This window comes from Gorilla gorilla, chromosome X, assembly GCF_029281585.2.
Source record: "Gorilla gorilla gorilla isolate KB3781 chromosome X, NHGRI_mGorGor1-v2.1_pri, whole genome shotgun sequence".
In the NCBI taxonomy this organism is placed as follows: Eukaryota; Metazoa; Chordata; class Mammalia; order Primates; family Hominidae; genus Gorilla; species Gorilla gorilla.
This window is the reverse complement of record NC_073247.2, coordinates 121404885-121422682: the sequence shown is the minus strand read 5'-3', so window position 1 is coordinate 121422682 and position 17798 is coordinate 121404885. Positions and strand designations below refer to the sequence as shown.

The window sequence follows — 17798 nt, the reverse complement described above, 5'->3', positions numbered from 1 at the left end:
AGTGATCTTCATTGCATGAAGGTTTCTGATTTATTGTATTCATAAAATAGTGTAGTAGGTATATGAATATAACTGTTATTTTAAATGTGATGCTGAGGAGTGAGGATGGGGAAGCATTTTTTATTGGAAGTGAGATAAGATAGGTGATTAAATGTTCCAAAGATAATTAAAAATTTTTTTCCTCTGACGTCTGTTTTCTTTCATTTACTTGTGTCAGCATAGTTTCCCGATGCTACACATTATCTTTCTTCATTTTTAAAGAGTTTTTTCTGGCATTTTTACAAGGCGTTACTAGTTGTTGCCTTGTTAACCTCTCATTCTCACCGTGATTCTGACATTGAGATGTTCAACCAGTTGAGGAATCTTTCCCAGAGCTTATAAATTAGTGTGTTGCCAAGAATAATGTATGCGTACATTAAAATCATTTATCCTCCCTTTATTAAGGTTACTGTTTAAAAAGGTCAAGGCCCTGCTGGGAGGGAATGTCCGCATGATGCTGTCTGGAGGGGCCCCGCTATCTCCTCAGACACACCGATTCATGAATGTCTGCTTCTGCTGCCCAATTGGCCAGGGTTATGGACTGACAGAATCATGTGGTGCTGGGACAGTTACTGAAGGTAAGCATTATTAATGTGGTAAATATTCTGTATCAGCTGCTACTAATAAAATATGTTTGCATTACTTTTGGAAACCATGGTAACTTTAAAATACCTCTTAACTAATATCAGATTCATTGCAAATCAGTGTAGTTTTGGTTTATGAATTCTTAATTATAAGTATCATGTGGACCCTTTAATTTTAAGCCTTATAATTTTTTTTTTTTTTTTTGAGATGGAGTTTCACTCTTGTTGCCCAGGCTGGAGTGCAATAGCATAATCTCAGCTCACTGCAACCTCCACCTCCTGGGTTCAAACAATTCTCCTGTCTCAGCCTCCCAAGTAGCTGGGATTACAGGCGTGTGCCACCACGCCCGGCTAATTTTTGTATTTTTAGACGGGGTTTCACCATGTTGACCAGGCTGGTCTCGAACTCCTGACCTCAGGTGATCTGCCCGCCTCGGCCTCCCAAAGTGCTGGGATTACAGGCGGTGAGCCACCACGCCCGGTCGCCTTATAAATATTTATGCCACACAGTCAGTCCTCAAAATCCTGTCACCCTGGTCCTTTAGTCTTCTTTTCTCTAAATGATCACTTCTTTGGAGAACTGTACTATTAAAAATGAAGTATCACTTTTATGCTCCCTCTTAAATCTGTGTTCCTGTCCTAACTTCTTCTTTGCTTTCCCTTTTGTTATTTTCAACAGCCTGAAGCGAGGTTTCCCAACCCTGACACTGTTCAAATTTTGAATCCGATAATTCTTTGTTGTTGAGGGCTGTTGTATGCATTGCAGGATATTTAGTTGCCAAAGCAGATGTTTATGGGCTCACCCCAGCTGTGACAATGAAACATATCCCCAAACATTGCCAGATATCCCCTGGGGGGCAAAATCACTTTAGGTTGAGAAACACTGGGGTATAGGAATTGTTTTTTTGGATAATCTTATTTTCGCTTTAAACTCATTGTGTCCAAAATCAATGCCATTATTCTAAACTGTCTCTCTATTGACAAATTATTAGTTTGTGTCAATGGTAATACCATCCTTAAAGTCATTCCAGGTATCAGCTTTGAAGTCATCTGTTTATTTTAAAATATCTTTAAATGTCATCAGATCATTCCTTCATTAGGTTTCTCCTTTCCCTCCGTACCACCTCTGTCGTCCAACTTTTTATTGCTCCATTCTGCTCCGACCTAACAGCCTTTTTATTTTTGAGACAGAGTCTTGCTCTGTTGCCCAGGCTGGAGTGCAGTGGCACAATCTCAGCTCACTGCAACCTCCGCCTCCCGGGTTCAAGCAATTCTCTTCCCTTAGCCTCCTGAGTAGCTGGGCCTACAGGCGTGCACCACCACACCTGACTAATTTTTGTATTTTTAGTAGAAGCGGGGTTTTACCATGTTGGCCAGGCTGGTCTCGAACTCCTGACCTCAGGTGATCCACCCACCTCAGCTTCCCAGAGTATTAGGATTACAGGCGTGAGCCACTGCGCCTGGCCTGACCTAACAGCCTTGTAACAGCTATGTCTGCCTACATTACATCACTTCTAATTTATCCTGTATCCTTCTATTAGATAATCCACCTCACCCACTGCTTGATACCTGATGTATCAAATCTAAACACCTCTTTACCTAGCTTTGACATCTTTAATCTGATGCTAGTGTACTTATCCAACATCATTTTCCATTATTCCCCACATATACACAATGCCTGGCTCTTCTCTCCAGACCCGCCAGTCTTCTTACTGTTTCTTATGAAGGCATTCTTGGTCTCACCTCTCTGTATTTTCTTTTCCCTTCTCTTGGAATGTCCTTTTTGCTAATTGATCACAACCATCTTTTAATGCCCACTTTTCAATAATGTCTTTCCTAACTACTTCATTTTACATTCATTGTTTAAGCCTCTAAGCTACTATTGTGCTTACCTTCAGTGCCCATGCAGTTTAGTATTTAAATGTTCTCTGAATTGTTTCACATGCATTTCCTCCCAGTTCATTTGTAAGGTCATTGAGTGCAGGGTCTCCTTATCTCTCATGTGTTTTCTTCATAATAGTTAATATAATGCTGTTTACATAATGGGCTGTCCATAAATATTTGTTTATTGCTAGCAATAATCACAAATTGCAAAGGGATATCATCATCATGATGATGTTTGACAACAGCAGCTAACATATTTTGAAGGCTTAGCTTGTGCCAAGAAGTGTTAAGCATTGTCCATGTATCATCTCATTTAATCCTCACAGCATATCCCTGTATGAAGTAGCTTTTGTTACTATCTCCATTTCATAGATGAGGAAATGGAGGCTTAGAGAGGCTAAGTTACTTGTCCATGTTACACAGCCAATGAGTGGTAGAGCAGGAATTCCAATCAAAATCTATCTTATGACAAGCTTAGGTAAATAACGGTGGAGCCATCTCTCCTCCTTTAACAGATATTTTTGTACTTAATTACATAAAATATAACCATGAAAAGCAAAAATGATGTAACAACAATGGAATCCATTGCACAATTGAAATGGAGTTGAAATACTGAAAAATGATCACACTTTGCACTCCTTCTTTTGTCATTTTTCTGACTCTGGCTCTAACTCTAATATTCCCAGTGCATTGGTACAAATCTGGAATGTGGTATGCTAATATCTCTGTTACTTTTTCCCTCACAGTAACTGACTATACTACTGGCAGAGTTGGAGCACCTCTTATTTGCTGTGAAATTAAGCTAAAAGACTGGCAAGAAGGTAAGAATTTTATGAAAAGCTCTAGTGATTCAAGATATGCTGAAAACTACTGTCAGCTTTATGACTTTCATTTCTTTAAAGTCTGGGGAAGCAAATAATTCTCTGCTGTTTTGCTGTTGCCTGTCCCCATGCATTCTTTTTCCTCAGTGGTATCTTTAGGTTCCCAAGAGGAAAATAAAATCTCTAGAATCTAGGATTAATGATTCTGAACTTGACAATACTTGAAGGTAAAGAGAAAAAAAATTCTTACTGGAGCTTTCTGGGTTTGGAGAAGGTGAGGATCCTTGAAACTTGACTTTACTAGTGAGAATGTTTGGGCTGAGAAACCCCAGATTTTTAGGGGATAGAATGATGGGTTGCACTCATACACACACCAACTTCTTAGATCTTGATCCCAGAAAAGATTTTCATAGTTGAGACTCAACTGTCCAGCTATTTATATAGTTGAATTTTTATATGTACCTGCAGAGACAAGCCACTTAGAAGAAAACTAGAGACATTGATGATCATCCTTTCTATAAATTAGCTGAAGGCAAATATCAACCAGTCTTCTTAATGAAAGATACTAAATATACACAGTAACTACAATAAAGTAGATTGTTAAATAAAACAAATAATTAACAGCCTAGCCATGTCAGATAAAGGAAGAATAATTAAAATGCTTAAGATTTTAAAAGAGAATATTTACCTTAGGATGGAACACGGACTAAAAATTTAAAGTACAAGTTACCATGTAGGATGCAACCCTTAGGTTGTCCAAACCCTGAGAAAATGAATACATTTTTGTCTAACATAAACTTTAAGTTTCTAAAGCATTTTTTATTATGTGTGTTATTGTCAGTGCTCTATGAGCAAATGACTATTTCTTTTTTAAAAACACATTTTAAAAAGCCGGTTGCATTCCCAAGAGTTTTACACCTTGGGACTTAGTCTTCCCTTTTTCCATGCATTCCAATTTTACCATGAAAATCTGAAGAAAATAGTTTGTGTGTATGTGTGTTGGACATCAATATCCGAATTATTTTATTAGGTAAGTTTTTAATTGTTAGGCAGTGGAATCAGAGAAATGTTTAAAGGCAAAAATCTCCTTACCACGTTTTACTATAATTTTTATTTTCTGATTTCTTGGTACTGGGCCTTAATGTCAGTTTTGAGGATTAGGTCCCTTGTTGAACATGTATTTGGAGTTTTCCTTGCTGTGAAGACTCTTTGGCTTTATACAGTATGAATGATCTCAGTTTTTTTTTTTTAACATACAATGGGTTTTATCATGTTGAAATATTGAATAGTTTTAAGTTTATCAGAGCAGCTAACAGCTGAAAGGAACCCTGATTTTAATCCTTTTATGACACAAAATCTAGTCTATATCTTATTTTGCAAATTTAGATTTTTGTATATTTTCCTTAAAGTAAGCTTCCTTCAGTAATACAGAGGTAATGAGTAGTGATGAAATATATTAGTAGTTATTATCAATTAGTTTAGTGTTTGAACTTCTAAAGTCATGACTGGCCACAGGCAAAATTAATACAATTTTCTTCCTGTTTCCCATAGTCCCCCCTTTCCCTCTCACTTTATGGTGCTACCATTTTTGGGTACTTACTGCACGTTCTTTTTGGTTAAAACCTCCTTAGAAAAAATTTGAAATGCATTGATATCAGTATGTCAGTAATTTACTTATAACAGCTTCAAGTGTTACTCTTCCTGGGGGTGATTTTATCTTAACAGAACTCTGTGAACACTAAGCTCTAATGGTGTTCTAAGTGTGAAATGTTATGGTATGGGAAGGTTTGAGATGGGTGATTGTTGATGGTGATTATCATTGAGTCTTTCTTGGTGTTCTTAAAATCACAGTCACCCAGTATCCTCATGTAAATTTTAGTAAATATAAACTAATGTTCTCTCATAAAGTGATATAAAATTTGATCAGCAGAAAAATACTAACATACGTATAAGCTTTAAGAATTAATGAAATTTGTTGTAGAACAATAACTAATTTACTTTTATGATTTCCAGGCGGTTATACAATTAATGACAAGCCAAACCCCAGAGGTGAAATCGTAATTGGTGGACAGAACATCTCCATGGGATATTTTAAAAATGAAGAGAAAACAGCAGAAGATTATTCTGTGGATGAAAATGGACAAAGGTGGTTTTGTACTGGTGATATTGGAGAATTCCATCCCGATGGATGTTTACAGATTATAGGTCAGAATGTTTTCTTTTTATGGTTTTCTTTAGTTTTTATAACTTCAGTATATATGAAAGGTAATATTGATCAGTCATTAATAAAGTTGATGGTTCCATTAGTTCAAACTTTGGACAAGTTATTTAACTTATGTATGAGTTTCTCCATCAGCAAAACAAGGACAATACCAACCTCATGGGGCTGTCGTTAAGATTAAATGAGTTGATATATGTAAAATATTCTAAACAGAGCCTGAACCTTAGCATAAGTACTAGCAGCACTAGCAACAGCAGCATTGAGTGTAGAGAGAATGGGCAGGGAAATAGCAAATAGGTAATGAGAAAACAAAAAGAGCTCAGAGGACGTCTTTCTTGGTCAACCACATGTGATTTTATATAACTATTTCCTATAACATACTCTATGCTAGGCCTTCCTCACTCTTCACCTCTCCACTCAAGGGGCAGCATGGGCACATATATTTTTTTTTACTGTTAGCTATTTATATGCGTCTAATGAGGCCTGAACCTTAGAAAGTTAATATCAATCCTTAGCACTAGTCAGTTCTGAGAATGTCAGTTACTTTGGCATTGTCCTCATTGAGTCTACTGAAGTGGACCTTTATGTTCAAAAAATGACTCCAAAATGGGCCCTTGTGCTATTCACTTGGATGAGGCAAAAGTTAAAACTTGGTGATGAGAACCCCTCAGCAAGATCCCAGTCAGGTCTTTTTTAAGACATAGAGTTTCCTCACCTATATGTAGTGACTGATTTCAGTCCGTCGCTGGACCTCACGATATCTGACCTGAATATAGTTAGAGATTTCCTAGGAAAATTGGTTCTTCATCTAGAAATTTGAACCAGGAACCATGGTTCAGTTGAGAAACAATAAGCTTTTTTCCCTCTTGTTCCTTAATTGCACTGGAATCAAAGGTTATTTCTGTAGAGTGGGTTCCCAGGCTACGGGTAGGCAAATCAGCACTCATACTCATTCCAAGGCCATGTGATGATTATTCAAGCTGTGCCATCCTGTGCTAGCACTTTATTAGAGAACTGTCATTTTAACAAGATAATGTCAAAATTGGAAAAGGAGAATTAACATGTGTTAAATGTGTTCTATATGCCAGACATTGTGGGATATGTCTGTATGAGGTAGGCATCATTATCCTGATGAAACTTGAGGATTAGGAGGTTAACTGACATGCCCAGGATCACTTAGCTAGTACCAGGCAGAGTTACCATTCAAATCGAATGTTCCAAAGTCCTAGTTCCCTCTATTAAATCGATTATAATATTTAAGATTATAATAAGATGCTAAAGCTTTGGGTTTAAGGTGTAACTTTTAGCCAATACTTACTTAAGTAGGCATTTTATTTTTAACTGGTGTGTATGGGCAACATTATATATATGCAGTTTTTGCCATTTTAAAAGTAATGGCAAAAACCACAATTACTTTTGCACCAACCTAATAATAATTTTAGAAGAAGTAGTTTTGTAAATAACGATTAAGGCAATGATATTCAAAGAAGACAGTCAGAATTGCATATACCTTGGTTAAACAGACTTAACATTCTTTATGACTTAACAGATCGTAAGAAAGATCTAGTGAAGTTACAAGCAGGAGAGTATGTATCTCTTGGGAAAGTAGAAGCTGCACTGAAGAATTGTCCACTTATTGACAACATCTGTGCTTTTGCCAAAAGGTAACTTTCCAAAGTTATATTTTTTGTTTCATAAGTCAAAAGATATTTAGAAAATAGTCTTCTCTTAGAATTTTCATCAGATCTGGGGAATTGTACATTTATGTAAGTTAGTGAATTCAACAGCTTAAAGATCATTTTAGATAACTCAGACGTGTTAACTATTTATTGGACACCTGCATCTTGCTAAATACTTAGCTATGCGACAAGTTATTTCATTTAACATCCATGACAACTGAGACTTAGCATAAGTAATTTTCCCAAAAATGTAACACAACTACTACATGTTGAGATGAATTTTGAACCCAAGTTTTTCTAAATCAAAAGCCTAAGAGATTGAGCCATTTTCTTTATATGTTGATATGTCTTATTTTTATGGGTTTTATTCTTTTTTAAAAATTGTAATTGTGGTAAAAAGCATATAACGTAAGGTTTACCATCTTAACCATTTCTAAATGTACAGTTCAGTAGTGTTGTGTATATTTACATTGATGTGCAGCCAATCTCCAGACCTTTTTTTCTTGCAAAATGGAAACTCTATACCCATTAAACAGCAACTCCTATTCCTCCTCCCTCCTTCCCCTGGGAACCACCATTCTACTTTCTGTTTCTATGAATTTGACTTCTCTAGAAATCTCACACAAGTAGAATTATACAGTTTTTGCCTTTTTGTGATTGGCTTAATTCCCTTAGTATAATGTCCTCAAGGATTATCCATGTTGTAGCATATGTCAGAATTTCCTTCATTTTGAAGGCTTAACAATATTCCATTGTATCCATATAACGTATTTTGTTTATATATTCATTGTCAGTGCACATTTTGGTTGCTTCCCCCTCTTGGTTGTTGTGAATAATGCTCCTAGGAAAATGGGTATGCAAATATCTCTTTGAGATCCTGCTTTCAATTATGTGGATAGATACCTAGATTTAGAATTGCTGGATCATATGACAGTTCTATTTTTAATTTTTTAAGGAACTGCAATACTGTTTTCCATAGCAACAGCACCATTTTTACATTTCCTACAACAGTACACAAACATTCTAGTTCCTCCACTTCTTCACTAGCGCTTGTTTGGTTTATATAGTAGTCATCTTCATGGATGTGAGGGGATATTTTGTTTTAGTTTTGATTTGTATTTTCCTAATGATTAGTGCCACTGAACACCTTTTCCTATGATTGTTGGCCATTCATATATTATCGCTGGAGAAATGTCTATTCAAGTTCTTTGTTCATTATTTAATTGAGCTATTTGGTTTTTTGTTACTGAGTTGTGGAAATTATATATTCTGTTTATTAACCCCTTATCAGATATATGATTTGCAAATTTTTTTTTCTATTCCATAGATTGCCTTTTTACTCTGCTGGTTGAGTCTTTTGATACACACAAGTTTTTAATTTTGATGTAGTCCCAGTTATCTGTTTTTTGCTTTTGTTGCCTTTGCTTTTGGTGTCACGTCCAAGAAATATTGCCAAATCTATTCTCATAAAGTGTTTCTTCTGTTTTTTTTTTCTAGCAGTTTTATAGTTTTATCAGATTGGTGCAAAAGTAATTTTGGTTTTTGCCATTAATGTCAATTACTTTTGCACCGACTTAATAGCTCTTTGATGTTTAGATTTTTGATCCATTTTGAGCTAATTTTTGTATATGTTGTAAGGTGAAGGTCCACCTTCATTCATTGCATGTGGATATCCAGTTTTCCTAGTACCATTTGTTGACGAGACTGTCCTTTCCTCATTGAGTGGTCTTAACACCCTTGTCAAAGATCGTTTCTCCATAGATACAAGGGTTTACTTCTAGTTTCTCTATTCCATTGGTCTATATGTCCTTCTTTATGCTGGTACTATGGGTTTTATCATTTCCTAATGAAACTTTAATAAATAAGAGAAATATATATTTGGAATTATCTGTACTGTACTATGTCATTGACTAGTTTATGAATAACTTTTCTCAATGTTTTCATTTCTATTTTATTTTCTATTTTTTTAGTGATCAGTCCTATGTGATCAGTTTTGTGGTTCCTAACCAGAAAAGGTTGACACTTTTGGCACAACAGAAAGGGGTAGAAGGAACTTGGGTTGATATCTGCAATAATCCTGCTATGGAAGCTGAAATACTGAAAGAAATTCGAGAAGCTGCAAATGCCAGTAAGTAAGAAATTGCTAGACTGGTATAGTCCCTAAAAGTCATCTAATGATGTCTTTTGCATTAGGCTCTTCAAGATGTTTGCTTTAATAATAAAATACAGGATTTTGAGAAACCTATTTCTTAAATATGTATAATGGATTTCCATGTTGGAAGGATCCTTCAATGTCATATAGTAGAATAACCTATGTAGTTCTTTATTGCATGTTTCAACATCTTTCCCAAAGTGGTCATCTAGCCTGTGTTTGGAATGGTCCATCTTTGGGTAGATCTGTTATATAAATCTACTTTGTGTCTGTAAAGCAGCAATTAGTAACTCTAAGTTTAGTAAATAGTGTTATAACCATGATTATGCTTTGTGTGTATACTGTGGCTCTGTAAATGGACTATCTCAGATGGTACATTAATAACCAATTGGAGAAAATCTGCTTATATAGTATATGCCAGGAATTGTGTTACACACTAGGAATACAGAAAGTAGTAAGACTCATTTCTTGCTCTCATGTAGTTCATTATCAGGTGAGAGGGGCACATGAGAGAGACAACAATCTTAACAGCAATAGAGAGATGAACAGAGAATCATGGTACCACAGATGAGGGTACCTAACCTACTTGGGAGGACATGGAAGAGATGTCACTTCAGCTCATTCTTAAGGGTTAATTAGAAGTTAACTAGGTTGGGCATTCTAGGCCAAGAAGCAACATGAGAAAGGCAAATAGGTATGAAAAGGATGATGTGTGCAGGGAGCTACAAGGAGTCTGGTGTTACCGGTACAGTGCAAAGTATGAGGTAAGGCTGTAGAGGTTAGCAGAGGCCAAGTTGTGTAGTACCTTCTATGCTTGTTCAGAAATTTGGACGTAATCCTGTAGACAGTGAGGAGCCACTGGCAGGTTTTACTAGGTTAGTGATGTAGTCAGGTTTGCATTTTGGAGAGATGCAGTCACTCTGGAGGCCATGCTGAAGATGAATTTGAGGGGGACTGGACTGAGGCAGAAGGCCAGTTGAAGAGGACTGTAGGAGATACCTAGACTGGGGGGTGGTGAGTAATGAGGGCATGAAGCAGGGAATCAGGAAACGTTTATGAAGCAAAATTGGCACACTTCAGTGATTAATTGGATAACGTAGATAAGGGAAAAGAGGAGTCTAGGATAGCCCCCAGATTTGTAGCTGAAGCGACAAGGTAAATACTACTACTGATTGAGCTAGAAAATACAAGAGGAAGAGCTGGCATATACAAGAAGATGATGAGGTCAGTATGGGACGCATGTAGTTTGAAACACGTTTTGACAACCCCATCAAAAAGTGGGCAAAGAATATGAACAGACACTTCTCAAAAGAAGACATTTATGCAGCCAACAGACACATGAAAAAATGCTCATCATCACTGGCCATCAGAGAAATGCAAATCAAAACCACAATGAGATACCACCTCACAGCAGTTAGAATGGCGATCATTAAAAAGTCAGGGAACAACAGGTGCTGGAGAGGATGTGGAGAAATAGGAACACTTTTACACTGTTGGTGGGACTGTGAACTAGTTCGACCATTGTGGAAGACACTGTGGTGATTCCTCAAGGATCTAGAACTAGAAATACCATTTGACCCAGCCATCCCATTACTGGGTATATACCCAAAGGATTATAAATAATGCTGCTGTAAAGACACATGCACACATGTTTATTGCAGCACTATTCACAAGAGCAAAGACTTGGAACCAACCCAAATATCCATCAATAATAGACTGGATTAAGAAAATGTGGCACATATACACCATGGAATACTATGCAGCCATAAAAAAGGATGAGTTCATGTTCTTTGTAGGGACATGGATGAAGCTGGAAACCATCATTCTCAGCAAACTATCGCAAGGGCAAAAAACCAAACACCGCATATTCTCACTCATAGGTGGGAATTGAACAACGAGAACACTTGGACACAGGAAGGGGAACATCACACACTGGGGCCTGTTGTGGGGTGGGGGGATGGGGGAGGGATAGCATTAGGAGATATACCTAATGTAAATGACAAGTTACTGGGTGCAGCACACCAACATGGCACATGTATACATATGTAACAAACCTGCATGTTGTGCACATGTACCCTAGAACTTAAAGTATAAAAAAAAAAATAAAAAACACGTTTTGGATAATCAAAGTTAAAATGTCCAGCAGGCGGTTGTGTGTAGTCCAAATCTTATTGGGAGAGGCCTGGACTCTGCTGTAGACTCGGGGATAATTGAAACCACGAAAGTAGATGGGCCAACCTTGGGTGAGATTGTAAAGGGAGAACAGGAGGCTGTGGATGGGTCTCTGGATAACACCAGCATATAAGGAATGGATGAAGAAAGAGATGTATGTGGGAAGCATGATTGGCAAGATGCCAGGAGAGCAATGCCCATGCAGACCACTGCTAAGAGAGTTTCAGGAAAGAGAGTAATCAACAGTTTTACATTAGCAGAAAGGACTGACAAAGCTTATTGGAACATTGATTGGAAAATTAAAGAGATTAAAAATTAATGCTCAAGTTCAATAGTAGGCTTTTTTTCTCTTTTTTTCCCAACGAGGGATTCCATGTGGGTGGCTGATTTTATAACCTTTTTTTAAGTTTCAGTTTTATCAGTATAACAAGTATATATAGTTTAAAAAATGTCAGTATTAAGGACTTGCAACAAAAAGCAGCCCATATTGTATCCCTCTTTTCCCCAAGTCTCATCTGTCTTCAACTTTAGTTGTTTTTTTAAAGTTTCTGGCATTCGTCTCCATTTTTCTAAAGAAAATGGTTATATTGCTCCTTCTTGAATTTTTCTTTTGTGATGTTATGGACTTTTATGGACCTCTAACCATAGAAGATGATTTACCTTTCTTATGACCATTCTCCTTGCCTTCCCTACCACACTTTTTCTTTTCCAATAGATAGTACAATTTGCATTTTACACCCAGGTTTCCGTTATGATTATGAAAATATTCACAGCTGAACTACATAGTGTTTTATGATTATGTTTCCTTTCTTGGACAATTTTTTGTGTTTCCCTGGATCTTAAAATTTCCTCTCTTCATTAGTTTTTTGTATACTATTCTTAACTCTTCCACTAAACTCTGATAAAATTGTAAAAATTCTCCCTAATACAGGAAAGGATAGCATGTCTGTATTTTTGTTCTCGGAGACATACTTCTTAGAGCCCTTTATCCTCGTGCTGAAATTTAGACTATTTGCTCCCAAAGGCTTCCCTTTACTATCATCCTGGGAATTTCGTTTGCTTCTCTCCTATGTTGGATCCTGTTTCCTGGATCTCATATCTTTCTCTTTCCTGGTTTACTCGCCGGTTTGGGTAGAGCACATCCTTCAGCAGCTTCCTGAGAAAGGTGCATGGGAAGTAAATTTTTGAGACTGTGCTTGCGTGTCTGAATATGTTTTTATTCTGTCCTCACCCTTGAGATGTGTCTTGGCATATTTTAGAGTGATAAATTCTAAATCATTTTTCCTGAATACTTTGCAGGCTTGGCTTTGTTGTCTTCCAGCTCCAGTGTTGCATCCTGATTCCCATTCCTTTGTGTATGATCTATTTTATCTCTCCTAGATTTCAGAGTCATTATGTTAATTTCTGGTGTTTTGATAGTTCATAATGATGTATCTTAGTGTGGGTCTTTGATCATTTATCATTGTGCATACTTGCTGTGGGCCCTTTCAGTATGGAGATCTCTGCCCTTCAGTTCTGGGAAATGTTAATTTATCTTTTGTTTGTTCATTTGTTTTTTTCCCCATAATTCCCCCCACCCTGTGTGTCTGTTTCTGGGACTACTTTTATGTGGCTGTTGGACTTCCAGCTTTCATCCTCTAATTTTATTATCCTTTTTAAAATTTTCTATTTCTCTTTTTGTTTTATATTCTGGCAGAGTCTCTCAACTTTATCATCTCTTCTGTCTACTGAATTTCCAATTTCCACTATCAGAATTTTAATTTTCAAGAGCTTGTTCCTGTCCTCTCAGTGTTCCTTTTAATAGCACCCTGTTGCTCTTTCATGGATGCAGTCAATGCATTGTCTCTTATTCCTCTGAGGATATTAAAAGGAATCCTTTTTATGTAGTTTTCTTCTCCTGTTATTGTCTCTTTTACCTCCAAGTTGCACTTTATGCTTGCCTTGGTCATTGAGTCCCAAGTGTCTGCTGATCCTTGTATGTCCATATTCAAGAACCAGGTACTAAAAAACTGTTTGGAAAGCTTACTGGGCTTCACTGAAAAGGCATTCCAATGTTAGTGTCTTTTTCTCTTAAGTCATTTTGTTTCTCCAAAGGAGATTTCTCCAGTCTCTTGCCCGGGCGATACTAGCCTGACTGCCAGAATTCTAGTAGCCAAAAGAGGTAAAGGAGTTATTGAGGGGGATGGGAGAGCAGTGGGTCTCACCCTCACTGAATCCTTCTCTTTTCAGCCTTACTCCCTCCTTCTGTTGTACCTAATGTCCATGAGTCCCAAGTCTCTGCTTCAGTTTTTCCAAAAAGTAGACCTGCCTACAAATGGCTTTGAGAAGAGCAGCATAGGGTGAGGGAGAACTTTTCTCTAAACAGGCTGGAGACCAGTGCTACTGTTTCCAGCTTTACCCCTCATCTCTTATCTTCAGAGGCACAGGCTTAGGGGGCACTTGCCCGGGCTCTACTGTGAGGGCAGTTTGCTGCTTGTTGGCAACCTCTTTTGTTGGTAGTTGCTTTGGCTTCCTCAGCCCTAAGTTAATTACCACGAATTCCTTTGCTTTTTGTCTTCTAAGATTTTGTTGCACTTTCTCATTCAGTGCCCATTTTCTCTTGTTTCACTTTTTGCCTTGTGGTTAATACCTTTTTCATTTTTAAATTATTCTAAACAATTTAAATTCTTTTTTAGGCAGAACAGAGAAAAACTATATACTCTTCGTGTTTTGTTGGAAGCTGTTAACCTAATTTCAACCCATTGTTTTTCTCTTACAAATAAAAATATCATTTTTCTGATTATAGGTTATCTATACTCGTTATAAAATATTGGACAACAGAATATTACAAAGAAGGAAGTAAAAATCACTTGAGAGTAGTTTATTTTTGGGTGGCAAGATTACATTTTGGTATATATACTTAAGCTGTCAACATAATCGAAGTTTTTCTGTGTCAGTAAATAGAAAATTACGGTATCATTTTAAATACTAAATAGTCCCAGTGCATAAATAGCCATTTAAGTCCCTATTAGATTTTTAGGTGAATTTCACCTTCTTCCCCATCACTGTAAACAAATATTAACACGAATCTTATATACTCAATTATTTTCTTATGTGATTATTTTCTTAGTGTGAATTCCTAGAAACAGAATTTCTGAGTCAAAGAGAATATATATATATATATTTTTTCAAATAAATTTTTTTAAAAATTATTATACTTTTAAGTTTTAGGGTACATGTGCACAATGTGCAGGTTAGTTACATATGTATACATGTGCCATGCTGGTGTGCTGCACCCATTAACTCGTCATTTAGCATTAGGTATATCTCCTAATGCTATCCCTCCCCCTTCCCCCCACCCCACAACAGTCCCCAGAGTGTGATGTTCCCCTTCCTGTGTCCGTGTGTTCTTATTGTTCAATTCCCATCTATTAGTGAGAACATGCGGTGTTTGGTTTTTTGTCCTTGCGATAGTTTACTGAGAATGATGATTTCCAATTTCATCCATGTCCCTACAAAGGACATGAACTCATCATTTTTTATGGCTGCATAGTATTCCATGGTGTATATGTGCCACATTTTCTTAATCCAGTCTATCATTGTTGGACATTTGGGTTGGTTCCAAGTCTTTGCTTTTGTGAATAGTGCCACAATAAACATACGTGTGCATGTGTCTTTATAGCAGCATGATTTATAGTCCTTTGGGTATATACCCAGTAATGGGATGGCTGGGTCAAATGGTATTTCTAGTTCTAGATCCCTGAGGAATCGCCACACTGGACTTCCACAATGGTTGAACTAGTTTACAATCCCACCAACAGTGTAAAAGTGTTCCTATTTCTCCACATCCTCTCCAGCACCTGTTGTTTCCTGACTTTTTAATGATTGCCATTCTAGCTGGTGTGAGATGGTATCTCATTGTGGTTTTGGTTTGCATTTCTCTGATGGCCAGTGATGATGAGCATTTTTTCATGTGTCTTTTGGCTGCATAAGAATATATATTTTAAAGACTTTTTTCCTCATTGCCAAATTGCTGCCTCTCCCCAGGAAAACTGAACCGGCTTATATTCCTATCAGAGATATATGAATATACCTATTTCTCTAACTGGGCTCCTATTATTTCTATTTATTAAAAATGGTAACTACTTAGGTTACATTTTGGTTTAAAAATATAGTTTACAGTAATAGTTTTTCTACCTGAAAACTAATTTCTCCCCAAGAATAATTTTCTGAATTCTAGACACTGTGAAGTTTTAAATAACAATTGCCTGTTAACATAATCAGATTGAAAAAGCTTATTTATTTTATACCTATAAAAACAGTGTGACATATATTTTATACTTATAAAAATAGTGTGACATAATATTTCCTTCTTCAAGGTGGTTTTGTTATAATATTATTGATATAACACACTTTTATATTAATGACACCAGGCTCCCAGAACCTTTTTTGATACAAAGCCTGATTTGCTCTCAATATAGTATTTCTAAAAATATATAGTATTTTCTTTAGATATTTAAGTATAGCATTTCAAATATAGTATTTTCTTTAAATATAGTATTTCAAGAAATATATAGTATTTCAACCAAAAGGCTAATCATCAGAGGTGCACTGTAGTTACTCTTATTCATCCTCTGAATATATTAATGGATTAGAATGTGACTTGAATAATTTTCCATTGCATATTTAATTGTGTAGAAGCAACAATGGGGGAAGTCAAACTGTATCCCACTTTGTTAGAAGGCAGAATAAAATCCTAGGACCCACTAGGTCCTCATAACTTTCCTGTGCTTAGAGTGAGGCATGTAACTCATGATTTGGATAATGAGTGGTAATCATGAGCTAAATGTATAAATCATAAACCTTTTGTGCCACAAAGGATTTATCTTGCCAACATTTTGCAAATTATAATTTCAGAGACTTATGCAAAAAAGTGTAAAATAGTTTTGATTGTATTCAGCAAATCTGTCAGAAATTATACATCTTTCATAGCAGGCCTCTTCATATTTTAAGTATAATTGTGAGGTATACATAGTATCATAAGAATGCAAAATACTTGTTTTTGGGTGATTTGAGCAACTACTAATGGCTATGAAAATCGATATTTGTTGCCACCTGCAAGTCACATTTCATAATGTTCTAGTTAATTCAGATAAAAATGCCACATTTTTGTTTGTTTTGTTTGTTTTTCCTTCTCCTAACCTTTCTTACTTGTTGGCAATTTATTCTATTTACAGGAAACTGTGATAGTCCATTGCTTCCTATGGCTTGGAGTATTAGATAATGTTTAGGAGTTTTCAAGATGAAACTTCTATAGCAGTCTTTATTTTTTTGGCTTTAAAGTAGGAATTTAACTAAGATTGTTTTCAGCCTGCTTTCATTTGCTTGTGTGCAACTGAAATAATGTGTTTGCCTTGTCCCAATTTTGTCAGTGTTTCTGGACTAGGACCTATGTATGTAAGAAAAGTAAAATGAAATAAAAAATTGGGGGGCCAAATCTGTAGCTGAGAATTTAACTGTTTCCTTGAGTTCCAAATGTGACGTTGGGAGCAGATAAGCTTATTTTATGAAACTCTGTGTAACTGAGCTGTACTTTAATAACAGAGTAGACCTGGTTAATTCAAGCAAGTTTTATGTTCCTTTACGACCCATTCAGGCATTATTTTTAGGAAGTTGGTTGTAATTTATATTTAAAAGATTATTTTTTATACTCAACTTTATATTTTTCTGTCATTTTAGTGAGAAACTCACTAGTTCAATCAAGCTTTCATAAAACGTAGACTAGTACTAGAAAAGAACTTTGGTGAATGTGAGTTCTTTGTGCTTGCCACTGAAACCAAATCATTTCTAAACTCGTCTAGGCTATTTTGTAGTAGTTTTTAAAAATGTGCGAATGTTTGCTTCTTGGCAATTGCTGTTTTAAATAATCACATAAAATAACATTTTATGTTGATTAACATAACATCTGTTGATTAACATTACTGTTAATAGGCCTCCATAATTTAAAGAATTACCCTTGTAGTCATAATAAATAACTTGATGGCATATAATTTATGGAATTTAAAAGTATTAATACTGTATTAATTACCTTTATGTCCTTCCTTATATTTCGCCAATATGTATTAAGTTGTCTAACTCAAATACAATATTCATTGCATCAGTTTTTATACCATTTAAAGATATGAAATTCACAATCCCCTTTTTTATCTGCATTTGAATATATAGTAAAATTTATAAAGAATATTTGTCTAGAGACTTAATTTTCTG

The 17798-nt window shown here is 36.0% G+C and overlaps 1 protein-coding gene across 6 annotated transcripts in view; it reads left to right on the top strand.

Annotated features, from left to right (window-relative positions):
* ACSL4 (acyl-CoA synthetase long chain family member 4) overlaps positions 1-17798 on the top strand; it is a 92516-nt gene that overhangs the window by 65157 nt on the left and 9561 nt on the right. For all 6 annotated transcript variants that reach the window (XM_019019525.3, XM_019019528.4, XM_019019526.3 and 3 more), the window contains 5 exons: positions 445-617; positions 3254-3328; positions 5342-5533; positions 7099-7213; positions 9199-9356. In XM_019019525.3, coding sequence (XP_018875070.1) covers positions 445-617; positions 3254-3328; positions 5342-5533; positions 7099-7213; positions 9199-9356 — 713 coding nt within the window. The remainder of the gene's footprint in view (positions 1-444; positions 618-3253; positions 3329-5341; positions 5534-7098; positions 7214-9198; positions 9357-17798) is intronic.